At 36.7% G+C, this 21,173-nt stretch overlaps 1 protein-coding gene and 1 pseudogene across 2 annotated transcripts in view; one reads left to right on the top strand and one right to left on the bottom strand.

Moving 5' to 3' along the window:
* SNX25 (sorting nexin 25) overlaps positions 1-21,173 on the top strand; it is a 120,888-nt gene that overhangs the window by 19,475 nt on the left and 80,240 nt on the right. For both annotated transcript variants that reach the window (XM_032329224.1, XM_032329225.1), the window contains exons 2-3: positions 6,453-6,537; positions 18,037-18,253. In XM_032329224.1, the coding sequence (XP_032185115.1) occupies positions 6,453-6,537; positions 18,037-18,253 (302 nt within the window). The remainder of the gene's footprint in view (positions 1-6,452; positions 6,538-18,036; positions 18,254-21,173) is intronic.
* LOC116582070 lies at positions 5,274-5,372 on the bottom strand (annotated as a pseudogene).

The following is a 21,173-nucleotide window of genomic DNA, read 5'->3' as shown; positions in this document are numbered from 1 at the left end:
AATTCTTCTGAGTGGAAAAACAATCCTAGATATATTAATCTACTTCAAAATCTACCTCTGCTGATCAATTAATGGAGAAACACTCATTTTTTCTCCTGGAAAGTGGATTATTAACCAAGAAGCCTGCTTGGGACAGTTAGGCCTGAAAGCATGAAAGGTCATACCAGTCACATGTCATAGAACTCATAATTATTTTGGGGGGAAGGAAATTAACATAGTAAAAAAAATTAGACCATGACTTGGAACCATAATAAGAACCTATATTTGTCAACTGCTTTATAATTTTAAAGCACTTTCATATTGCATTATCCTTCTTACAATGCAGAATAATCCTTTTAATATAAATAGAGCAGAAATGATTTAGATTGAATTGAATCTCAGAAGGTGGATATGTTTACTAGAACTCAGCAAGAAAGTGGCAAAGAACCAACCACAGCCTATGGTTCTGGGTCTTAATTTAGTGCTCTTGTCACTGTAATGTCATGTCCTATGCTTTTGCCATAGTAGTAACAGGGAGATGGTGCTCCAGAAAACAGTATATTTGAATTTCATATTTGTTCAGAGAAAAGTTCTTATTTCATACTCCTTTATAGGATCTAGTCTCAGATCTATCCCAACTGAAGAAGTTCTTTCGTTATAGAGATATAAACAGAACCTTGATTCCTACATTTGATGTGTGCAGGCAGGGCTGACCTTTAGCCTGACACAATAATACTTTGATAAATGGTGTAATCTATAGGAGCTACTGATAATCTAATCTACCATTCATCTCTTGCCAAGTTCATTTTAGGTAAAATCACGATAGGGATTTGTATTTCTGGAGGCCAAGCTGGCTTTACTGAGTATTCTGCAGGGTAGAGAAGGCCCTCACTTGCTCCTGTCTCTGTGTCTCTTCCTCATTTCCCTGTCTGGAAATGCCCTGCCGCTTTGGGCTTTCAAGGTACATAGTTTGGAATTGGCTGAAGAGGCTAGAAAGGGATTTTTCCAGTTCACCTTTGCATAATTTGTGCTTCAGAGCACCCCCAACCAAGCCCTCCCACCATGCCCTTTTGTTCCTTCAGTTTGTGCTTAGCTGATAAAAAACTCTCCCTGAAGCACAAAATTCTTGAGGTATACAGTCCTTTGAAGGAAGTCAGAGTCTAAATCCATCTGTATATTTAATAGACACTTAGTATTTTTTTAAGAATGTTTCTGGTGGCACTAAGATCAATAGCATAGAAATGAAAATATTTTTTCATTTAAAATAGGAAAAAATGGTGGAGACAAGGTAAATGTACAAAATAAATAAGAGATTAGTTACATTGTCATTCAAAACCATATATTCCAAATCTTTTATTTAATGAAAGATGTTCATAATGTAGTATTGAGTATGAAAAGCCAGTTTCAGAGCTGTGTGAATACTATGATCCTAATTTTAAAAAAAAGTATGAAAATGAAAAAAACTACCAATAATAATTTGTTTTTATTATTGTGTTACCAGGCTCTCTTATGTTCATGTGTGTTAACTCATTTAATGCTCTCATCAACCCAAAGAGGCAGGTGCTATTGTTGTCTTTATTTTAGAGATGAAGAATTGAGGTACAGAAAAATAAGTTGCCCAAAGTTACTTAGTAAGTGTCGGAGTTACCCGCTAAGAAGAAATATACTGAAATGTCAGTAACGATTATCTCTGAATTAATGGTGTTATAGGCCAATTTAATTCTTTACATCTATAATGTAGAATGTGTCTTTGTTCTTTATGTTATTAGAAATAGCATTTTGAAAAGAAATTAAAGCATGTTTGGGATCTTAGAAAAACAATATGAGATCATTTGTAGGTTTGAATTTCAAAGCTTTTTTTTTTCTTATATGTGAAATAGGAATAATACCTGGTTGGGGGGGGAACACAAATACTACTACTTTCCATGAGTACACTCTCCCTTAATCCTTAGTGTATGTGTTTGACAATTTTCTTTTATCAATAAAGAAAATGAGACCTTTTTGAATTCCTGATTAAACATTATAAAGCACAATCCAGGAAACTGGCTTCTGATCAGACCAGGTTTTGTTTGAATACTCAAATACTTCACCAGTAATAGAAAGTGTAAAGGTACATACACTGTAGAACATCTCCAGGAAATGTACACTTTCCTCCTTTTAAAGTATAGCCTCAGAGATAAAAATATTTCAAGAACAATGTGTTTTATTATGTTGTGTCTTATTTTCCTGTTACTGTTTCAGCCCTTCTTTCTTACTTTCATTTCTACCATTCCTTTCCCTTCAGAAAACCAATAAGCCATCCAACCAACCCACTGGTTAGCCTCAGTTTGTTGAAAGCTGGTAACATTTTGAATTGGGTGCCAGGTACTCTGCTAAGTGCTTTCTGGGAGCAGCAGTTACAGAGTAGAGGACCGTGGTTTGAATGTGGCTCATGGTTTTTGGCCCCAACAGTGTAAGCTCACAGTGTTGGGAATTAAAATTTCTCAGAGATAGCATCTGAGCTTTTTGATTTCTGTTTTTTGTTGAAGAGAGTTGGAAAATCTAGCTATACACCGGGGACAACCCCCTTAACTCATTTATATTCCTTACCAGGCTCCTGTTGTCTCTTTCCATTTTTGGACCCTTGGTACTAGTTATTTCATCCTCTGAAATCTTCTAAGCCCACTGAAGCTAGAAAGGGAAGTGATTGGTCATGGATCCACCCTGAGTAAAATGCGCTTCTGGACAGATTTGAGAGCCCGTGTTCTCTCTGCTCTGCCCTGCTGCCCTCCCAGCTCTGGCCCCTGGCTACTCAGCTTCCGTCTTAGACCTGACCTATTGCTCATGTCACAGTCTTTTGTCAGTGTCTTAGTCAAATGAAGTGGATTTTCAAGTCTTTTGTCATATCTTCTTGAGATAGCCTTTCAAGTTTTTAGTCCCTTATCTTCTGAGGAAGGCTCTGTCTGATTCTTGCATTTCTTTGGTTTTGGAGAAACTATTTTTTGAGGCTGAGGCAGAAAATTATTGGCTTGAAAAGAGGCATGGTTTTGAAAATAACATAGTTTGAGAATGAGTGTATTAGTCATGGGATCCCAGGAGTCGTCAGATGCTGAGAGTACTTGGAAAGGCTCAGCCATGTGACAGCTCCATGTGGTTAATGGTGATGATCAGGGTTTGGGGTTTGTTTTCCTAAGATAAATCACTATTTCGGTACCTTATAAGAAATTACCCATTACTCTTTCAACTCTGTGCAACTGTTTTTCTTTTTAAAGTAGACTAAAGCACATTTAAAAAAACCTTTTTTTTTTTTTCACTGTATAAACATATACTGAAGGAGAACAAGGAAAGCGGCACTTGTTTGAGTAGCCCAGGTAATGGGCATGAAAGCATTTCCAAGCCATGGGCTGCTGGGCCTGGCTTGGTTTGTGTTCCCACAGGAAGCAACACAGTAAGTAAGCAATGTTGTGCTTATAAACAACGGACAATGAGGTACATGTCTTGGCTGGATTCCAGGTTGTTTCTGGTTCTTTAGTTGCTAATGGTGTTGGAGTACCCAGGTCTCTCTACATGGATTCTCTTTGGATGTTGCTTCCTCAGGAAATGGTGCCTGTAGCTCCGACACAAAGACAGTGGACTGTGTTTTGGCAACAGACTAAAAACTGATCTTCAGAAGTGAACAGAAAGCTCATATCTACTCAATAAAGGGTTTATTGATATGCTACTCCTTGATACTTGAAGATCTAGTTACATATATTAGAGAAAAGCTCTTTGGTTTTGCCCTGTCTTTGGGAAACAGCTTTTAAAATAAGCATTTATATGTTAGGATCTCATTTTCTCTCCAGAGAACTCACCAAATGATTAAAAATGAACTCAAGTTCATTTTTTTAAAGGATTTTATTTATTTGATAGAGATCACAAGTAGGCAGAGAGGCAGGAAGAGGGAGATGGGGAAGCAGGCTCCCGACTGAGCAGAGAGCCAGATGCAGAACTTGATCCCAGGACGCTGAGATCATGAGCTTAGCCAAAGGCAGAGGCTTAACCCACTGAGCCACCCAGGCACTCCTGAACTCAAGTTCATTTTAAGCTAGATTTAAATCTTAAAATGAAGACGGAGTTCACTTATTTCAATTACATAAAAAACAAAGTGTACTTTTTACCTGACGGGGTACTGGTTAACCAAAAGCTTTTATGAGTTAATAGTGTGGTATGGATACTAAAAACTTAAATAGAGCTGAGTGGTCAGACTACATTCGAAGTCCTAATTTCTGGATTTGAAATCTTACTGAAGATTTATTTCTAGCACTTTGCTGCAGTGAGAAGAGTACAGACATTTTTATTTCCTGTTTCCCAGTACTGGCATTTTAGGAAAGTGGCTGTCAGGAAGAGGTAAACTTTCCTTGGGGAACGAGGCCTGTGGCAGCACAGATAGGGCAAGTCAGCATTTGCCTTAAAGAACAAGTTTTTTGGGGGAGTCTCTGCCATGTGGAGTTTGTTTTTTCAAACCTATAGATAGAAGGGAAATGAAGATAATTTTGGCTCAACTGCCCTCTGAGCCACAGGAATTTATTCAAATTTTGCATTTGTTGCAGCCAACTGCAACAAATTTCTCCCTGCCTCTTCCCTTCTTCCCTTTCTCTTTTCTTTTTCCATTTTGGTATAAGGATTAGTAAATTGCATATTTGTGATCTAAAAGAAGAAGAGTATGTGTGGTAGTGACTAACTTATACTTGTGTAGTAATTTAGAGACAAGGAGATTCTGGCTCCATTATATCCTTAAAAAAGGAATTTTCATGCATGGTTTCCCAGTTATTTTGGGCCCATGATTCCACCCCCCCACCCCCACCCCCCCGTTTCCCTTACTCAGAGATTCTCCGTCAGGCTGTGGGGATGGGATAGGGATGAAGGACTATTTTCTTTCCAGTAAGGGCCAGTAACCCCTGGGGGATGGGCTGTGGAGAAATCCAGAACCCCACATTAGAAAAACAGATTGAAAAAATAATAGTGATTTTACTGAAAGAGCCAAAATAGAGAACATTGTTCTCATACTCTTTTTTAGATTAAAAAGAGTGAAGGACTTACTCAGCTGTAGTCAGTAGTAACAAACATATGTTTATATACTGCATATTATATCTAAGTATGAAGCAGAGGGAGAAGAGTATGTGGACAGATGGCAAGAAGTAGTAAAGCCATGATTAGGGACAAAAAAGAGTAAAGGTGAGAATGAAAAAAAATTAAATTTTGGAGGAATTTGTAAAGATTGACACATAAGCACAGAATATGCTTAAATATGTGTGCTGCCTGTCAGTCACATTCTTTTTTTTATGGAACACTTCACAAATTTGCATGTCATTCTTGTACAGGGGCCATGCTAATCCTCTCTGTATAGTTCCAGCTAATTCTATGCTTTTAATGGCTGCATTATATTTTAAAATATGGGTGTACCATAATTGAACTCTGACTATTGATATTTGTTTTTTTTTTTCTCATTTTTTGCCCTTGAAGTCAATAGAGCAGTGAAATTCTTTGTATGTATACTTCTTTGCATACGTGCAAGTATTTCCATTGGTTGGATTCCTAGGAGTAGAATTGCTAAATGAAATTGTAGCTCATAGAAATAGACATTTCACCCAGCAATGTATGAAATGAGCAATTCTATGTATCTTTGCCAATATTAGACAGTATTCATCTTTCCCCCTGCTTTGGTCATTGGTCAAATTTGTATTTCTCTAACTAAAAGGGAGGTTACATATTTTTTTCATATATTTATTTATTTGTTTATCTTATATGATCTTTCAGTTTCTTTTCTTAGATTTTAGTTATTTTTCTGAGGAGCTCTGTATAGGTTAAATAATAGTCCTTTGTTATATATGTTGAGATATTATCTCCTGCTCTATCATTTACATTTCTTAGTATATTTTGCCAAACAGGATTTTATTTTATATAGTTGTATTTGTTAGCTTTTTTTTTTTTTAAACTTTTGAATTTTGTGTCTTCTTTTAGAGAGACCTTCTCCATCCCATGATTATACATGGCTTCTCCCTTATTTCCTTTGAACAATATTTTTAGTTTAAAAAATAATGTACTTTTTATATATTTGGAATTATTTATGCATAAAGTATGAGACAAAGCTCTAACCTTTTTTTAATACATGAATATCAAGTTATTCTAAAGCCACTTATTCAATAGTCAAACTTTCTTGTGTTCTTGATTCTCATATATAGATAGATTTGTTTTTGTACTTCTATTGTTCTATTGATTTGTTTATTCTTGCTCTGGCATCATGTTGTTTTGATATCTGGTAGGGAAAATCCTTCTTTTTCAAAAATTTCTTAACTAATGTCAAGCATTTATTTACTTTTCCAGAAGAACTTTATAATCTATTAAGCAACATCTTAAAGCTTATTTAAATGGTATTTCATGGTTTGGTTTTATTTTTATATATAATTTATTCATTTAGTAATCTGTGTCCTTTTTTTCCTTTCTTTACATTTCAGAGTCCTGTGTATGGAAACCCACATGAGTCAGTTCAGTCTAGAAGGGTAGTAATTTCTCATAATATGGACAAAGCTCTGAAAGAAGGTAAGGATTAAATGAAAGCTTATGATTACCATGTAAAGCAATTCATTATGTTCTGAAGGGAAAACTATAATCTCTAACAGATTTATCTATCCTTCTTGTCTGTGTGTAACATTGGGAATTTTTATAATGTCTGAATAAATACATCCATATTTTAGTTGAATGGATGGGATTTAAATATTGACTTGGATTTCCAGGTCACATGAAGCTAACCAGTCATGTAGAGCTAGTTCCACTGTATGAAACAAGGATCTGTTCTCTGTCACCTAAAATAGGTATTAGGAAATATTTTTTCTTTTAGATATAACCTAGAGAAGGTGTGTTGGGGATGAATGCACTCAGGCTTGCTCATCAACAAATCAGTTAAGCAAATTAAGGGATATAGCAGTCAGCCTTCTTAATGAAGGACATGTCAGTAAAACTAGTATTCTGTAATGATAGAAATGTGCTTTAGTTTCATAGGGTTGCTAGTTACATAGTTATACACATTTATGAAAATTAATGTGTTGAAGGTAAGTTGTAAGGGCATGGTATTGTTCCATGTAGAAGTGGAAATCAGGTGTAATTAGAAATATTAAAGTTGAAAAGACATTTTGAGATCAAATTAAATTTCAAATAATATTTTTAAAATCAAATTTCTAAAAACACAATTTCAGTTATAAGTACAGAAAAAAAGTGAGTTTTTAGAGTGAATATGGATATTAGATATAAAGTTGAGAGAAGTGAATAACGTGATAAGTACATAGTAAGTATGTTTACTTTCATGGTTCACAGAAATCACTGTATTAAAATTTGAAGATGAGTGCTATGTAAATACAGAAGCAGTCTGAAATTGTGTGGATTCATAGTTTTAGAACTTTAGGGACTAATTAAACTTTAAAAATATTTCTATTAGTAAAGTATGGTAACTTTGACAAAAGCCAAATGTAAAATCCAATAATTTTAATTCATAATCTCAAAATCATGGTTTAAAAGTAACTAATTGCTTTTATTGAGGTAAAATTTACATACTTTGAAATGCACAGATATTAAGTGTACATAAATTCAGTAATTTTCATAAATGTGTATAACTATGTAACTAGCAACCCTATGAAACTAAAGCACATTTCTATCATTACAGAAAGTTTGCCTTCTGACCCCCTCTAATCAAACACACTTTCCCTTGTTCTAATTTCTATCATTATAGATAAGTTTGCCTGTTCTTAAACCTTATAGAGATGGAATCATACAGGATATAGTCTTTTATGCCTGGCTTCTTTTCTCAGCATGTTTTTAAGATTTATCAATTGTTTGAATCAGTTCATTTTTTGTTATTACTACTGAGTAGTATTCTATTTTACTAATATGACTGTGTCCATATATTTATTCTTTCTTTTTTGGACATTTGTGTTGTTTCTAATTTTTTGAAACACACTGGGTAAAGTTGCTATAAACAAGCATTTTTGTGGACATATGTTTTCATGTGTATGGACAAATTTCAAGGAGTAGAATTACCAGACCTAGGGTAAGTTGTGTGCTTAACTTCATGAGAAATTGACAAATAATATTGTAAAGTGATGATGTCTTTATTTAGACTCTCACTATGTATGACTGTTCCAATTGTTTTACATTATCACTGATATTTACTGTTGTCATTTGTTCTATTTTAACTATTCTGATAAATGTAAAACAGAATCTTCCTGTAACCTTAAATTGCATATCTATGACAACTAATGATGATGAGCATCCTTTCATTGATTATTGACCATTTCTATATCTTCCTTTGTGATGTGTCTGGTCAAGTCTTTCTTTTTTAAAATTTACCTTACAGTTGATTTGTAGGAATGTTTTTAAAGATTGTAGATTCACATCCTTTGTTAGATATAGATACAGTGAATACTTTCTCCTAGTTTGTAAATTCCCTTTTATTTTTTAATGTTGTCTTTGAGCAGAAGTTTTTAATTTTGATGTTGTCTAATTTACTAATTCTTTTTTCTTTCTGTTCTCTAGATAGGGTAATTTTTATTCATCTGTCTTCAAGTTCACTGTTTTTTTCGTTGTTTTTATCTACTTAAGTGTATCCAGTGAATTTTAAAATTTCAAGTATTGTACAAGGTACCTGGGTGACTCAGTGGATTAAGCCTCTGCCTTTGGCTCAGGTCATGATCTCAAGGTCCTGGGATCGAGCCCCACATTGGGCTCTCTGCTCAGCAGGGAGCCTGCTTACCCCTCTGTCTCTGCCTGCTGCTCTGCCTACTTGTGATCTTGCTTTCTCTGTCAAATAAATAAATAAAATCTTTTCAAAAAATTTCAAATATTGTACTTCTGTCTAGAATTTCTTTTCTTTCTTTCTTTTTTTTTTTTTTCAGATTGTATTTATTTATTTGTCAGAGAGAGAGAGAGTGCACAAGCATGGGGAGCAGCAGGCAGAGGGAGAAGCAGGCTCCCAGCTAAGCAAGGAGCCCGATGCATGACCTGAGCTGAAGGCAGATGTTTAACCAACTGAGCCACCCAGGCATCCCCTGTCTAGAATTTTTATTTAGTTCTCTGCAGAGATTTCCCCATTTGCCATTTGTTATTACCATCTTTATCTTTAATTCCTTGAACATATTTCTATAATTGCTTTAAAGTCTCTGTATGCAAAGTCCAAAATCAAAGCCATCTTAGAGTTGATTTATATCCATTGGTTTTTCTCTTAAGTATGTGTTACTTTTTTTTTCTTTTTCAGTTTTTCTTAGGTCTTCTTATTTTTTTTTTTAAAGATTTTATTTATTTATTTGACAGAAATCACAAGAAGGCAGAGGTCTTCTTATTTTTTATTTTATCCTGAACAATGTAGATGCTACTTTCTAGACATCCTAGTTTTATGTTACCTTCCTCTGAAGAGTGTTCGTTTTTGGTCTAGTAGCCAGCTTAATTTTTGACTGTTCACCTTGAGGATACTTGGTTTTATACATATTTTCAGGGCAGGTCTGCTTGGATTTTATCCTTAGTCTAAGATGAATCCCTCAGTCTTGGGACATAGGCTGAAGTCATCAAGTTCATGTTCCTTACACAGTTTCAATGAAAGTCCATGGTCACATCTGTAACAGGGCAGGACTCCATCTCCAGACTCTGTCACTCTGTCTTGGACTGCAGTCAGAGAATCTGCTCAGCTCTTTCAATTCCAGCTGTTGGTGTTTCCTTGCAGTCTTACCTCCATACATGTGTAGGGCAGAGTCAACCATGGGTTTGAGGGTTTATAATCCAGATTTTGTGGCTCCATCTTATTTGTATTTCCTGCCCTTATTTTTAGGTGCTTTGGCAGTTCCTAACTCTGTTTTCTGATATCTTATATTAAAAAAAATACAGATGTTCAGTCTAAATTTGAACTTCCTTGTGCCTCTAAGACTGTTGAGTACTTTAAGGGAAAGTTACATAAATGTGGTTGGTACCAGGGCGAGTCCCTTCTATCAAGGGTAGATTTTCCCTTCAGTTCCTTTCACTCTGCTCTCCAGTGCCTTTATGTATTTATTTAATTTTTTAAAAATTTAAAATATTTCCTTTATTTATGTGACAGAGAGAGGGACAGACAGAGAGCACAAGCAGGGGAGCAGCAGAGGGAGAGACAAGCTCCCCACTGAGGAGGGAGCCCAATGCGGGGCTTTATCCCAGGACCCTGGGATGATGACCTGAGCCCAAGGCAGTTGCTTAACTGAGCCACGCAGGCACCCATCTCTCCAAGGTCTTTAAATAGTTCTTTAATATATATTTTTTAAAGTTCCTGATAGTCTTCTGTAGGAAGGTTTGTCTGGTATAAGCTATTCCACCATCCCTGGAATTGGAATCTTCTGCCTTTCTCTTTTAATTTGGTAAAATACTTATAATGTAAAATTTAACATCTTAACCATTTTTAGGTTTACTGTTCAGTAGTGTTAAGTACAATTTCATCACTATGTAAAGCCTTTAGAACTCTTTTCATCTTGCAAGACTGAAACTCTGCCTATTAAACCACAATACCTGCTCCTCTCTTCCCCCAGATCCTGGTAATCGCCATTCTACTTTCTATCTCCGCGCCTGACTCTAGGTACTACACATAAATGAGGTCATAGTAATTGTTCTTTTGTCTTTATCATATTTGCTTAACATAGTGTTCTCAAGGTTAATCCATATTTGTAGGATATGTCAGAATTTCCTTCCTATTTTAAGGTTGAATTATATTCTATTTATGTATATAATCACATCGAAAAAAATATTTCTTAATTTTTTTAAGTAAGCTCACCATGCAACGTGAGGGTTCAATTTATAACCCTGTGATCAAGAGTCACATACACTACTAACTGCGCCAGCCAGGTGCCCCCTAAAACGACATTTTCTTTATCCATTCATCCATTGATGAGTATCTGGGTTGCTTTCATCTTTTGGTTGTAGTGAATATGCTACTGTGAACATGGGTATCTCTTTAATTTTTTAAGCCTGTAAAGTTGCTCTGAAATTGGGATAGCATGTTTACTTACCAGGGACCAATTTGTTTCAGAAATGTTTATGGAAAAAAAAAAAAAAAAGGGTAAAGGTTGAGGCCTGGTTGACAAAAACCCAAATAGAACAGAACAAAAAAATCCCCAAACAACATTATCTTCAGGCTAATTTCTGTGCAATGATTTATTTTGAAAGAGCAGTATTATCCAAAGCCTTCGGGTAAGAGCTTTAGTTAATTACACTTTTTACAATAATTGTTTTCTTTTCTTTTTTTTTTTTTTTGACTGTATTATTGTTTACAATTTCCTCTTGTTTTAAGCAAAATGATTTTCAGTAGAATTGAGTATTTATTTCATCTACCAAAAGAAAAGCTAAAGGCTGCCATAAAGTTGGCTATGAGAATAAAATGAATGCATCTGGCAGTCGTTAAAAACAACAATAAGCTAAAACCAAAATTTTTAGAAGAAACTTTTGGACATTTAAAATAATGAAAAATTAGAATCTAGAAATACATGTTGAGAAAGTTAAGAGGTTTCATAAGTATTTAGATAACCTGTAATGATTATAATATGCATCTTTGAAGTATTTTAATTTGCATTTCTAAGCCCTGGCACCAGTATGTGTAATTGAAATTCTGAATGTTATTAGCTAGCTATAGTAGACTTGTATTGATAAAATTGAGGGTCTCTTGGTATGCTTGCAGATTTTAATAGCAGGTACACTTGTTAAGGCTGCAGTAACTTGAGTTCAGTTGATATGAAGTGCTTACGAACTATTTAAAAATTTCCCCCTAACATTAGTTTGAAGTAGATAACATAATTATTCCATCTTACCTTTATATTTTCGTTTCAGTCCCTTTAGAATAAGTATTTTAAAAACAGATTTATTCAAAGAGTTGAGTAAAACACAAGGGGTGTGTGTGTATATGCATGTATAAATGTGGGTGGATTTTTCGTCATTGTTACTAAAGTGTGCTTGTGTTGTAGCTCAGTTAAATTAGGACTTGGCCTTAAATCTTGGTAGATTGAATTACAAAGAAGAAAGAAGTAATGTTTAAGAATGTAGCTCAAAATAATACAGTTTGGCTTTCTGTGAACTAGTAAGAATTATTAAAGCTTTGAGGTGTGCCTGGCTGACACATTTGGTGGAACATGCAACTCTTGGTTTCGGGGTTTTGAATTTGAGCCCCATGTTGTATGTAGAAATTACTTAAAAATAAAATCTTCAAAAAAAAAAATTACTAAAGCTAAAAGTGCTAGAAGCTGAATGGCATACCCAGGGAAGATGATTAAAGTATATTATTGCTGTGCTTTGTTAGCTGATTTTTAAGTGTAAAAACTGTATTTTGGGGGTTCAGATATGGTATGAATGAACCATATATTTGAGAAGTCAGAACAGCCATCTTTCTAAACCTGATGCTCTCAAAAGTTTCTCCCAAAGTTACATTCCCAGGAAGACTGACAGGACATACTTTTGAAAATCTTTGAGTATGAAATCTCAGATCTATAGCCCAATTTTTACTCGGCTATCCCGAGTCACCTCAGGGTGACTTGTCCTTATTACCATTAGGTCAGATTCTGGTTCAGCACTCTTTCTTTGTTCCAAGGGACTTAGGCCATGGATGTTTATGACCCCTGGGGCCTTACCTCTTGAGCAGGAAGGCTGTGTCTTGAATTGCTCTGGGGAAAAGGCAGAAGTAGAATGGCTCGTATGGAGCTCTTTCTTTTACACTCTTTCTTTAGTTTGAGTCATTCTTTATTCTGAAAATGTATAGGCAGAGAGTACCTAACATCACCTTATCTAGGCTAACATGATGGCCTTTAAATTGGTCTCCTTACTTACAGTTTTTCCCTACTTTGTTACCCTAAATCCTCTTTTCACATTAATCCTACTAAAATTAAAGTTTCAAACATGTTACTCCATTCTCTGTAATCTGCAGTGATTCCTTTTTACCTGCTTATTTCATTGAGAGTAATCTAGAAAATAGATTTGATAACAGCACTTGAATTTTTGTTGGCTGCTAGAAGAAAGACTCTTTGCTTGGCAATGAAGATAATTATTTTATTTCTCATTTGGTTTGTTATATTACTCCTATTTATCTCTTAGTAGAGACCATAAAACAATTTTATCATGAATTTCTGTGTCTCCTCAAATTGATCCATAGGATACATTTTAAAATATTTTGTTCATATGTGCACTTGTATACAAATCAGTATATGTAGATATGTTGTATATAGTTAGAATCATGGTTCTGTTCATACTTTCTTTTTTTTTTTCTGCCTGACATGGAGCTCAAGCTCATGACCTGAGATCAAGAGTCACATGCTTTACGGACTGAGCCAGCCAAGTCCCCTTGTTTCATACTTTTTATATTTGCTCTATTTTTATAATACTTAGCTTAAAGGTATACTGATAAGCTACTGATAGAGATTTGTTAGTTCCAGGTATATCTTCTATTACTGAGTTGAGTTTTTTTTTTTTTTTCTTGAAGATTTTATTTTACTGAGAGCTGGAGCATTCACACAAGCAGGCAGAGGGAGAAGGAGAAGCAGGCTCCCCGCAGAGCAGGAAGTGGGATGCGGGGTGTGGGGGGGGGGGCTTGATCCCAGGACCCTGAGATCACGATCTAAGCCAAAGACAATTAACTGACTGAGTTACCCAGGTGCCCCTGAGTTGAGATTTTTACCAATGTTCATTTTTATCAATTCCTAACAAAAATGTAGTATCGGAGGAGTATTTTAGAGCTGTATTAATTAGCATATGCAGTGTGTGGTTAACAAGTGTGATGGGAAATTATGTAGATGAATATGCCCTTCACATAAATCCTTAGCATGCTAAGAAGATCTTATTTTAAAGATATTAAGTCTCTTATAATTGCTTTCCCTTCTATAATTTGAAACTCAATTTTAATGAAAGGAAAAATACTTCTATTTCCCAAACGTTTTGGATTGTAGATTTATTTGCTACTAGCTAAAAATTCTGTGGTGTGACAACTTTGTTTAGTAAAAGAGTAAGGGTGAAAGAATTGAAAATGAATAAATTAGCAGTGCTTTGTTGTCAGGGTGGCTCTTACCAGAAGAAGGGTCTAAAAGCTTTGCAGACAAGGCTCTGTGGAGATTACATAATTCAGCCCCCCATCAAAGGAAGTAATTTTTTCTAGGTCATCCTTGTCCATTGGATATCCAGCTTGTTTAAAAGTTTCTTATGATAGGATATTCACCATCTGCTGTTAATCTTGGACAGCTTTAATGTTTTTATTCAGTTCCTCCTTATGTCAAACAGAAAAAAACATTTTCTTATGACTTCCACCCATTCGTCCTATTAGTGCCTTCTGGCACAATTTTTTAAGTGTAGCCATTTGCATATTTTTTCACATAAATGTTTCAAACAAGCTGAATGTCCAATGGAGAAGGATGCTCTTTCAGATTTCTCATGTCTTTTACTCATGTGACTTGTTTGTTCCACCTTCATGCAGGACTACTCTGTGCTGAGTAGGAAGGGTGACTGGCAGATAGGACACTTGGCTTTACCACCTATTTGATTTTGAGCAAGTTATTTCACTTCTTGGAGACTCAATTTCCTTTTTTTCTTTTTTAAAATTAACATATAATGTATTATTTGCCCCAGGGGTACAGGTCTGTGAATCATATGGCTTACATATTTCACAGCACTCAGGATAGCACATACCCTCCCCAATGTCCATCACCCTGCCACCCCGTCCCTCCCACCTCCCCTCCAGCAACCCTGTTTCCTGAGATTAAGAGTCTCTTATGGTTTATCTCCCTCCCCAGTCCCATCTTGTTTCATTTTTTCCCTCCCTTCCCCCCCATGACCCCCTGCCCTGCCTCTCAAATCCCTCATATCAGAGAGATCATATGATACTTGTCTTTCTCTGATTGACTTATTTCCGCTTAACATAATACCCTTTAATTCCATCTACGTCATTGCAAATGGCAAGATTTCGGGGTTTTTTGACGGGCACCTCAATTTCTTGAGAGGATGTAACTCAATTACTGTGTAGTAATTGGTCTATTTGTGTCCATAAATGAGATTATGGGATTATCCTATTCCTGTTTTTGCCCCATTTTCTTAAATATCCAGGTCAGAAACCATTTATGCCTTCTCCTAGTTGGAATAGTCCAACTAGGAATGAGATGTGTTGGGGCACCTGGGTGGCTCAGTTGGTTAAACGTCTGTCTTTGGCTAAGGTCATGATCCCAGGGTCCTGGGATCAAGCCGGCCCCACATGGGGCTCCCTGCTCAGTGGGAAGCCTGCTTCTCCCTCTCCCTCTGGTCCTCTACCTGCTTATGCTTTCTCACTCTCTCTCTCTCAAAAAAAAAAAAAAATTTTTTTTTCTTTTTTAAAAGGAATGAGATGTGGCTACTTTTTGTAAAATCTAGAAAACATAACCATTTATTCAAATTAATATCTGGAAGTGAGCAGAAAAAAGCCAAAACATTTAGGATGTGATTTATTTGTTGGTTTTGCCTTTAGTTTGCATTTTGTGTCCAGTGGCTATCTATTCTACCATATATACTGGAAGCTTTATATGCCAGAATTAAATGCTTATTTAATGAAAAATAAAAGATTGAGTTATTTTCTTTTTCTTTTTCTTTCTTTCTTTTTTTTTTTTTTTATCTATCATCTTTTCAATGCCTCTTAGTCTTTGGCTATAATGGTTCTCCACTATAAGGCTTAAGCTGTCTTAAGTATCTTATCCCACTACTGAGGCCAGTGGTATCACTTTGAGGATTTAGCTAAGCCGTTGTACATGTGTCTGTGAACAAAATTCTTGATGCTTTATGTATGTTTTTGACCTACGGAATTTAAAATGCCATTTTGTGAATTACTATAAATCTGCAATGTAGAAATTCTGGAAATAGGAAAAGCATTGGGTACACTTTCATAGTTGATATTCTGAGGGGAAAAAAAAAGCCATCACAGAATATCAAAACAAGAATTGTGTTTTCCTTGATTTGTGGGCTTTTGCACATATATGGAATCCTTACATAGGATGAACTCTGAGCTGGAGGTTCCATTTGCTATTTAGTTTTCTGAGAAATATGACCTCCTTCCTATCACCTGCTCATCTACCCCCACCAAGCCCACTTAAAACTGGTGTGGAGCAGCCAAGATGAATAAAATGAGCCTGACCTGCCAAACTATTTGAGAATTATGGGTTAGACATTTGTGGGCCAGGTGTGCAGTAAATCAGGATCCCAAGTTACATTTTATTCTACAGGATTCCCAAAGCAAAGCAAGAGGATAGACTATCTGAGATGATGATGGTCATATCAAAATAAAGCCAAATGGTATTTGAAGAAGGAAAGAGAAAACCTTGAGAAATAAGCAGTGATGAAAAAATAGTACAGGTATCCTTATGCTGAAACACAGATATGAGGCTGTGCTTTTCTCCCTTGGGGAACTCATGACTTAAGTCCAGTAACATTTTTATTTTTCAATCTTCATCTTCTATGCAGACTTGAGCTTCCCTGAGCAACAGAGAACTGCTGTGTAGAAATGGCGATTGAGTAATGTGGCTAGTCCAAATTAAGATGTGCTGGAAATATAAAATATATACCAGATGGTGAACACTTAGCATGGAAAAAGAATTTTATTAATTGATAATCTTGATTCTGTATTGAAATCATAATATTTGGGGTTTATTAATTTAAAAATATTATTAAAATTTAACCTGTTTCTTTTTCCTTTTTTAAATGTGGCTACTAGACACTTAAAATTACATATGTGACTCTCATATTCTGTTGGACAGCACTGGTCTAGAGCTAAGGGTTTTTATATCCAAGGCATAAAATTGATCCAGAATTAAGAAGAGAGATACTAGAAATCTTCCACAGAAGGTTGTCAGCCACAGAGCCGGCTGTGATATCTGACTTAATGGATTCTTCTGCATTAGTTGGGGTCTCAGTAAGAGACAGAAAACACATAGTACTTGAACAAGAAAGTTTAATATAAAGAATGATTAGGGGCACGTGGGTGGTTTAGCAGGTTAAGCCTCTGCCTTCAGCTCAGGTCATGATCTCAGGGTCCTGGGACTGAGCCCTGCAATGGGGCTCTCTGCTCAGCAGGGAGCCTGCTCTCCCCAACCCCGCTCTGCCCCCTCCTACCTCTCTGCCTGCTTGTGATGATCTCTGTCAAGTAAAGAAAATCTTTTTTTTTTTTTTTTAAAGACTTATTAACTTGCAAGAGAACTTGACTACTGAGGAATAAAGAGAACTCCAAAGAATATAGGAAGAGCAAATAATGGGAGCACCCACTAGTCCTATGGCCGAGACAGAGCACTTTAAGGAGTGATACGTTTGGGAGTGGGTTCCTTCTTCACCCCAGAGCTGAGATCCAGGCCTCACTGGAGAGGGCACAGCTGTGGCCCATGTAATGGTGGAGAAGTTTGGGGGATATAACTCAGGCTGGGGAAGCCACCCCCAGGGTGCTAGCAGACTTCTCTGGGCAGCTGCCCTCTGAGTGCCATTGGAATCTGCTGGGAGTGAGGCCATCTGGTGCCCCATGTGCTGCTGCCTGCTGCACACTGCAGGAGCAATCAGAGAACACACAGGAACCAGGATGGGAAGAAGCCCCTTCCTCCTCCGCAGTCCCTCCGGCATCCTCTCCCGACAGACTCTAACACGGCATGGGTTGGCAAGGGAATGTTTACATGGTCCATCTCCAGTATCATAAAGCAGGGCAAAAAAGGGTGAATAAATTGATAACTGGCAGACTCGATAAATGGTTGCCACTGTGTAAGACACTCTGTTTTTTGATAAATTTAGATCGGTTGGCCCCAGGATAGAATATTTAAAAATTGGTGTGTCCACAAAAATTCAGGACATATGGTCACCACACCCTCAGAATTTTAGTTATCTGAGAATCTTTTTATTTTGAAATATTCTAGGAAAGATACGTCTTCTCTTGTGTGGTTATCTATTTGCTTTGTATTTTAAACAGTGAATATTAAATAGTGGGTTGTCAGCTTCCAGTAGAAATGTGGTCGTGGTATATGCTTCTTTCTTCTAAGTTTTACTCATTGCTTTGTTTATTCCTGGTAGTGTTTGACTACAGTTATAGAGATTACGTTCTGTCCTGGTATGGAAATCTCAGCAGAGATGAGGGACAGCTTTACCATCTGCTCTTGGAAGACTTTTGGGAAATTGCCAGACAGCTGCGTCACAGACTGAGCCACGTGGATGTGGTTAAAGTCGTCTGCAATGATGTTGTGAGGACTTTACTCACTCATTTCTGTGACCTGAAAGCTGCAAATGCCAGGTAACTGTTCTAACATGAACAATCTCCCCCACCTTTTTTCTACATTAAAATATTTTTCGTATACAGAAAGGGGTCAAAGTCAAGAGAAAACTCTAGAATTTTCTGCCTCTTGCTGCTGTTTGGCTTGAAGTGTAGATATATTGAAGGAGAACAGTTACAGTGTTGTGATAGAGTAGATTTTTTTTTATAACTCTCTAATAGAAAACCCCTTTATTGACTTCTTTAATTTGTGAAAAACTTAATGAAATTAATTTTACCAAGTTGGTACTGTCATGAACTTGTTTGTAGAATCATGAGTACCTAGAAGTAGAAAATTTAAATGTAGTGTTTTATATTGTGAAATGTCTATGAATTAACAATTTTTAGAAAGATTTAGAATTCATGTTTCCTTTTGTGAGTCCTGTGTTGAGAACTCTGTTTTATCACAATATCCTGAAAACTGACTTTTTAAAGGAACTCAATATTGGAGGTTGTGGGCTATAATTAGAAATGTTTCAATGTGAAAAGTGCGAATAGTTAGGCTCGTTAGTTCTTTGTACTGTTCCACTGACACTGACAAGATGTCTACCTATGAAGTGATTCTGCCTTTGGAAGGAAGACTTTAAGGCCATTTTTGTGCTTGTAACAAATCCTTATGTTCAGAGGTTTGCTGGGGGGATCCATTTAATTGCATGTGCTATTCCTGAATGAGTGAGAATGCTGAATTACAGCACTTCTAGCTTGCATGTAAAAGTCGTCTTACTGCAGGAGAGGAGTAGCCTTCTGCCTGTTTGGATGTGGACTTAGTAGGAGGGGGCTCCTTAATTTAATGTGGCCTATTCGCACTGATACTATTCTACCTCTACTTTCATGGGGGAGACAAGGTATCTGAAATATACACACAAGGATGAGTAAACATTGGCATCCTTATCGGGCAGGTGGTATCTCCTATTCTCTGCTGAGAAGCCTGCTGGGCCCTGTGCTGTTGCTCAGTGGGGCCTAGTTGCTAAATGTCCTTGAGCAGCAGCAGCTCCCTGTTCTTGGCTATACTGCCTCTTTCCATGAATCGTGCTTTCTCCCAAAGTCTGTGTCACACAGGCTTATGAGATCAAAATGTGCAGAGCCATCATGGGCCTAATATTTTTCAGTTTGTTGCCCCCAGTATTTTGCATTTTTTAAAAATTGTGACCCATAGTAAGAAATACATTTTATACTGTGACCCAGTTTCATAAAACAATATTATTACCTGCGATAACTGATACTTTTGTGTTAAAATCTTTTTAAAAATGATGTTTGAGATGAGCTGGATTTTAACTTATTCCTTGTGGGCCACAATCTATGATTTGAAAAAAATTACTGTAGTGCAGTGGTTCTAAGATTTTTTTTTTTTTTTGGTCTTGGGATCCCCTATACTCTTAAAGTTATTGAAAACCTAAAGGCATTTTTTTTTTAAAGATCTTATTTTTAAGTAATGTCTACACCCAATGTAGGGCTCAAACTCACAATCCCAAGATCAAGAGTTGCGTGTTCTTCTGACCCAGCCATGCACTCTCAAAAGCACCTTGTTTATGTGGGTTCTATCTCATGGGGTTCTGGGACCAGCTTGTACTGGTTTGCAAGAGCTGACTGTGCACATTCCTTCCCTACTTTGAGATCAGGGATATTACCTTGCTAGCTTGTCATTAGCCATGGCGGGAGTACTTACACTGTGCAATGGGAGAATGCTACAAGTCAGAGATGATTTTCCCCCGGGGGAGCTGGTGGTTAAACATATGCCACCTTACCTCTTGCTATACTATCGGTGTTCACCATGTCAGCTATTAAAACCAAGACTTTTTTTCCCCAAGATTTTATTTATTTGAGAGAGAGAGAGAATGAGAGAGAGAGCATGAGAGGAGAGAGGTCAGAGGGAGAAGCAGACTCTCCGCCGAGCAGCAAACCCTATGTGGGATTCAGTCCTGGGACTCCAGGATCATGACCTGAGCCGAAGGTAGTTGCTTAACCAACTGAGCCACCCAGGCGCCCCCAAACCAAGACATTTTTAGAGTGTACAAATACACAGTTCTCTTGCCATTAGGCAGTAGACTCGTGGTGTTAGCACACATTAGGTAGCCTCTGGAAACTCCACTGTGTGTGTAAGAACAGGGTGAAAAAGACAGATGACATTTTATATTACACAGCGGAGTCCTCAGACCACCCTTTGAAAATTGCTGTTGGTGGAGAAAGCAGCTCCCAGCAAGTATGTGAACTAACAAGGAACGTGAGAGAATGAGGACTCTAGGGTTATACCCCTGGCATCTCGAGAGCTTCAGCGACTCCTTTCAAGTGTTCAGCAACCCCTAGGAGCTCCTGCTAGTTTGCTGCAGTATCTGTTGTGTAAAGTGCTCCTGACTTCTGCCTGCCGGATGCTGTCCAAGACTTGTTGGAACTCAGGGGATGCTCATTTTAAAGTACTTAAATTATGGTTCAGTGAAGGACAGTATTTTAAATCCATGTTTTATTCCAGTGAGAAGATGGACAGATTTAGGTTTAGGAGAAGAGCAAGTGGTTAGAGAAATTTAGTATTTTTATGATGATCTAATTTGAACATGAACATATATATTTCATGGAGACATTTACCAGCTTCTGAAATTACTGCTTTTGTGACTAATATAAAGATATTATGGGTAAAGCATCACAGTAATAGAAACAGAGAATTGATTCCATTTTAGAAATGCCTTCCCTCTGGGCTTCTAGTTTTCTTATACCAACAGTAGATTTTATTCTGCTGATATCTGGGCTATGCCTAGAAGCTGTAGTTGATAATTCTAATTAAAGAAAAAAAAAAGTCTTACCACTGTACTCTGGGATTATAGATATTTGAAGAAGTGCCAGTAGGCTACTGGTGTTTTTCATATAGATGATTATGCCCTAGAAGTGAACTCTAGAGAACTAATATCTG

Source organism: Mustela erminea, chromosome 21, assembly GCF_009829155.1.
Source record: "Mustela erminea isolate mMusErm1 chromosome 21, mMusErm1.Pri, whole genome shotgun sequence".
NCBI lineage: Eukaryota > Metazoa > Chordata > Mammalia > Carnivora > Mustelidae > Mustela > Mustela erminea.
This window is presented reverse-complemented; position numbering and strand designations above follow the sequence as displayed.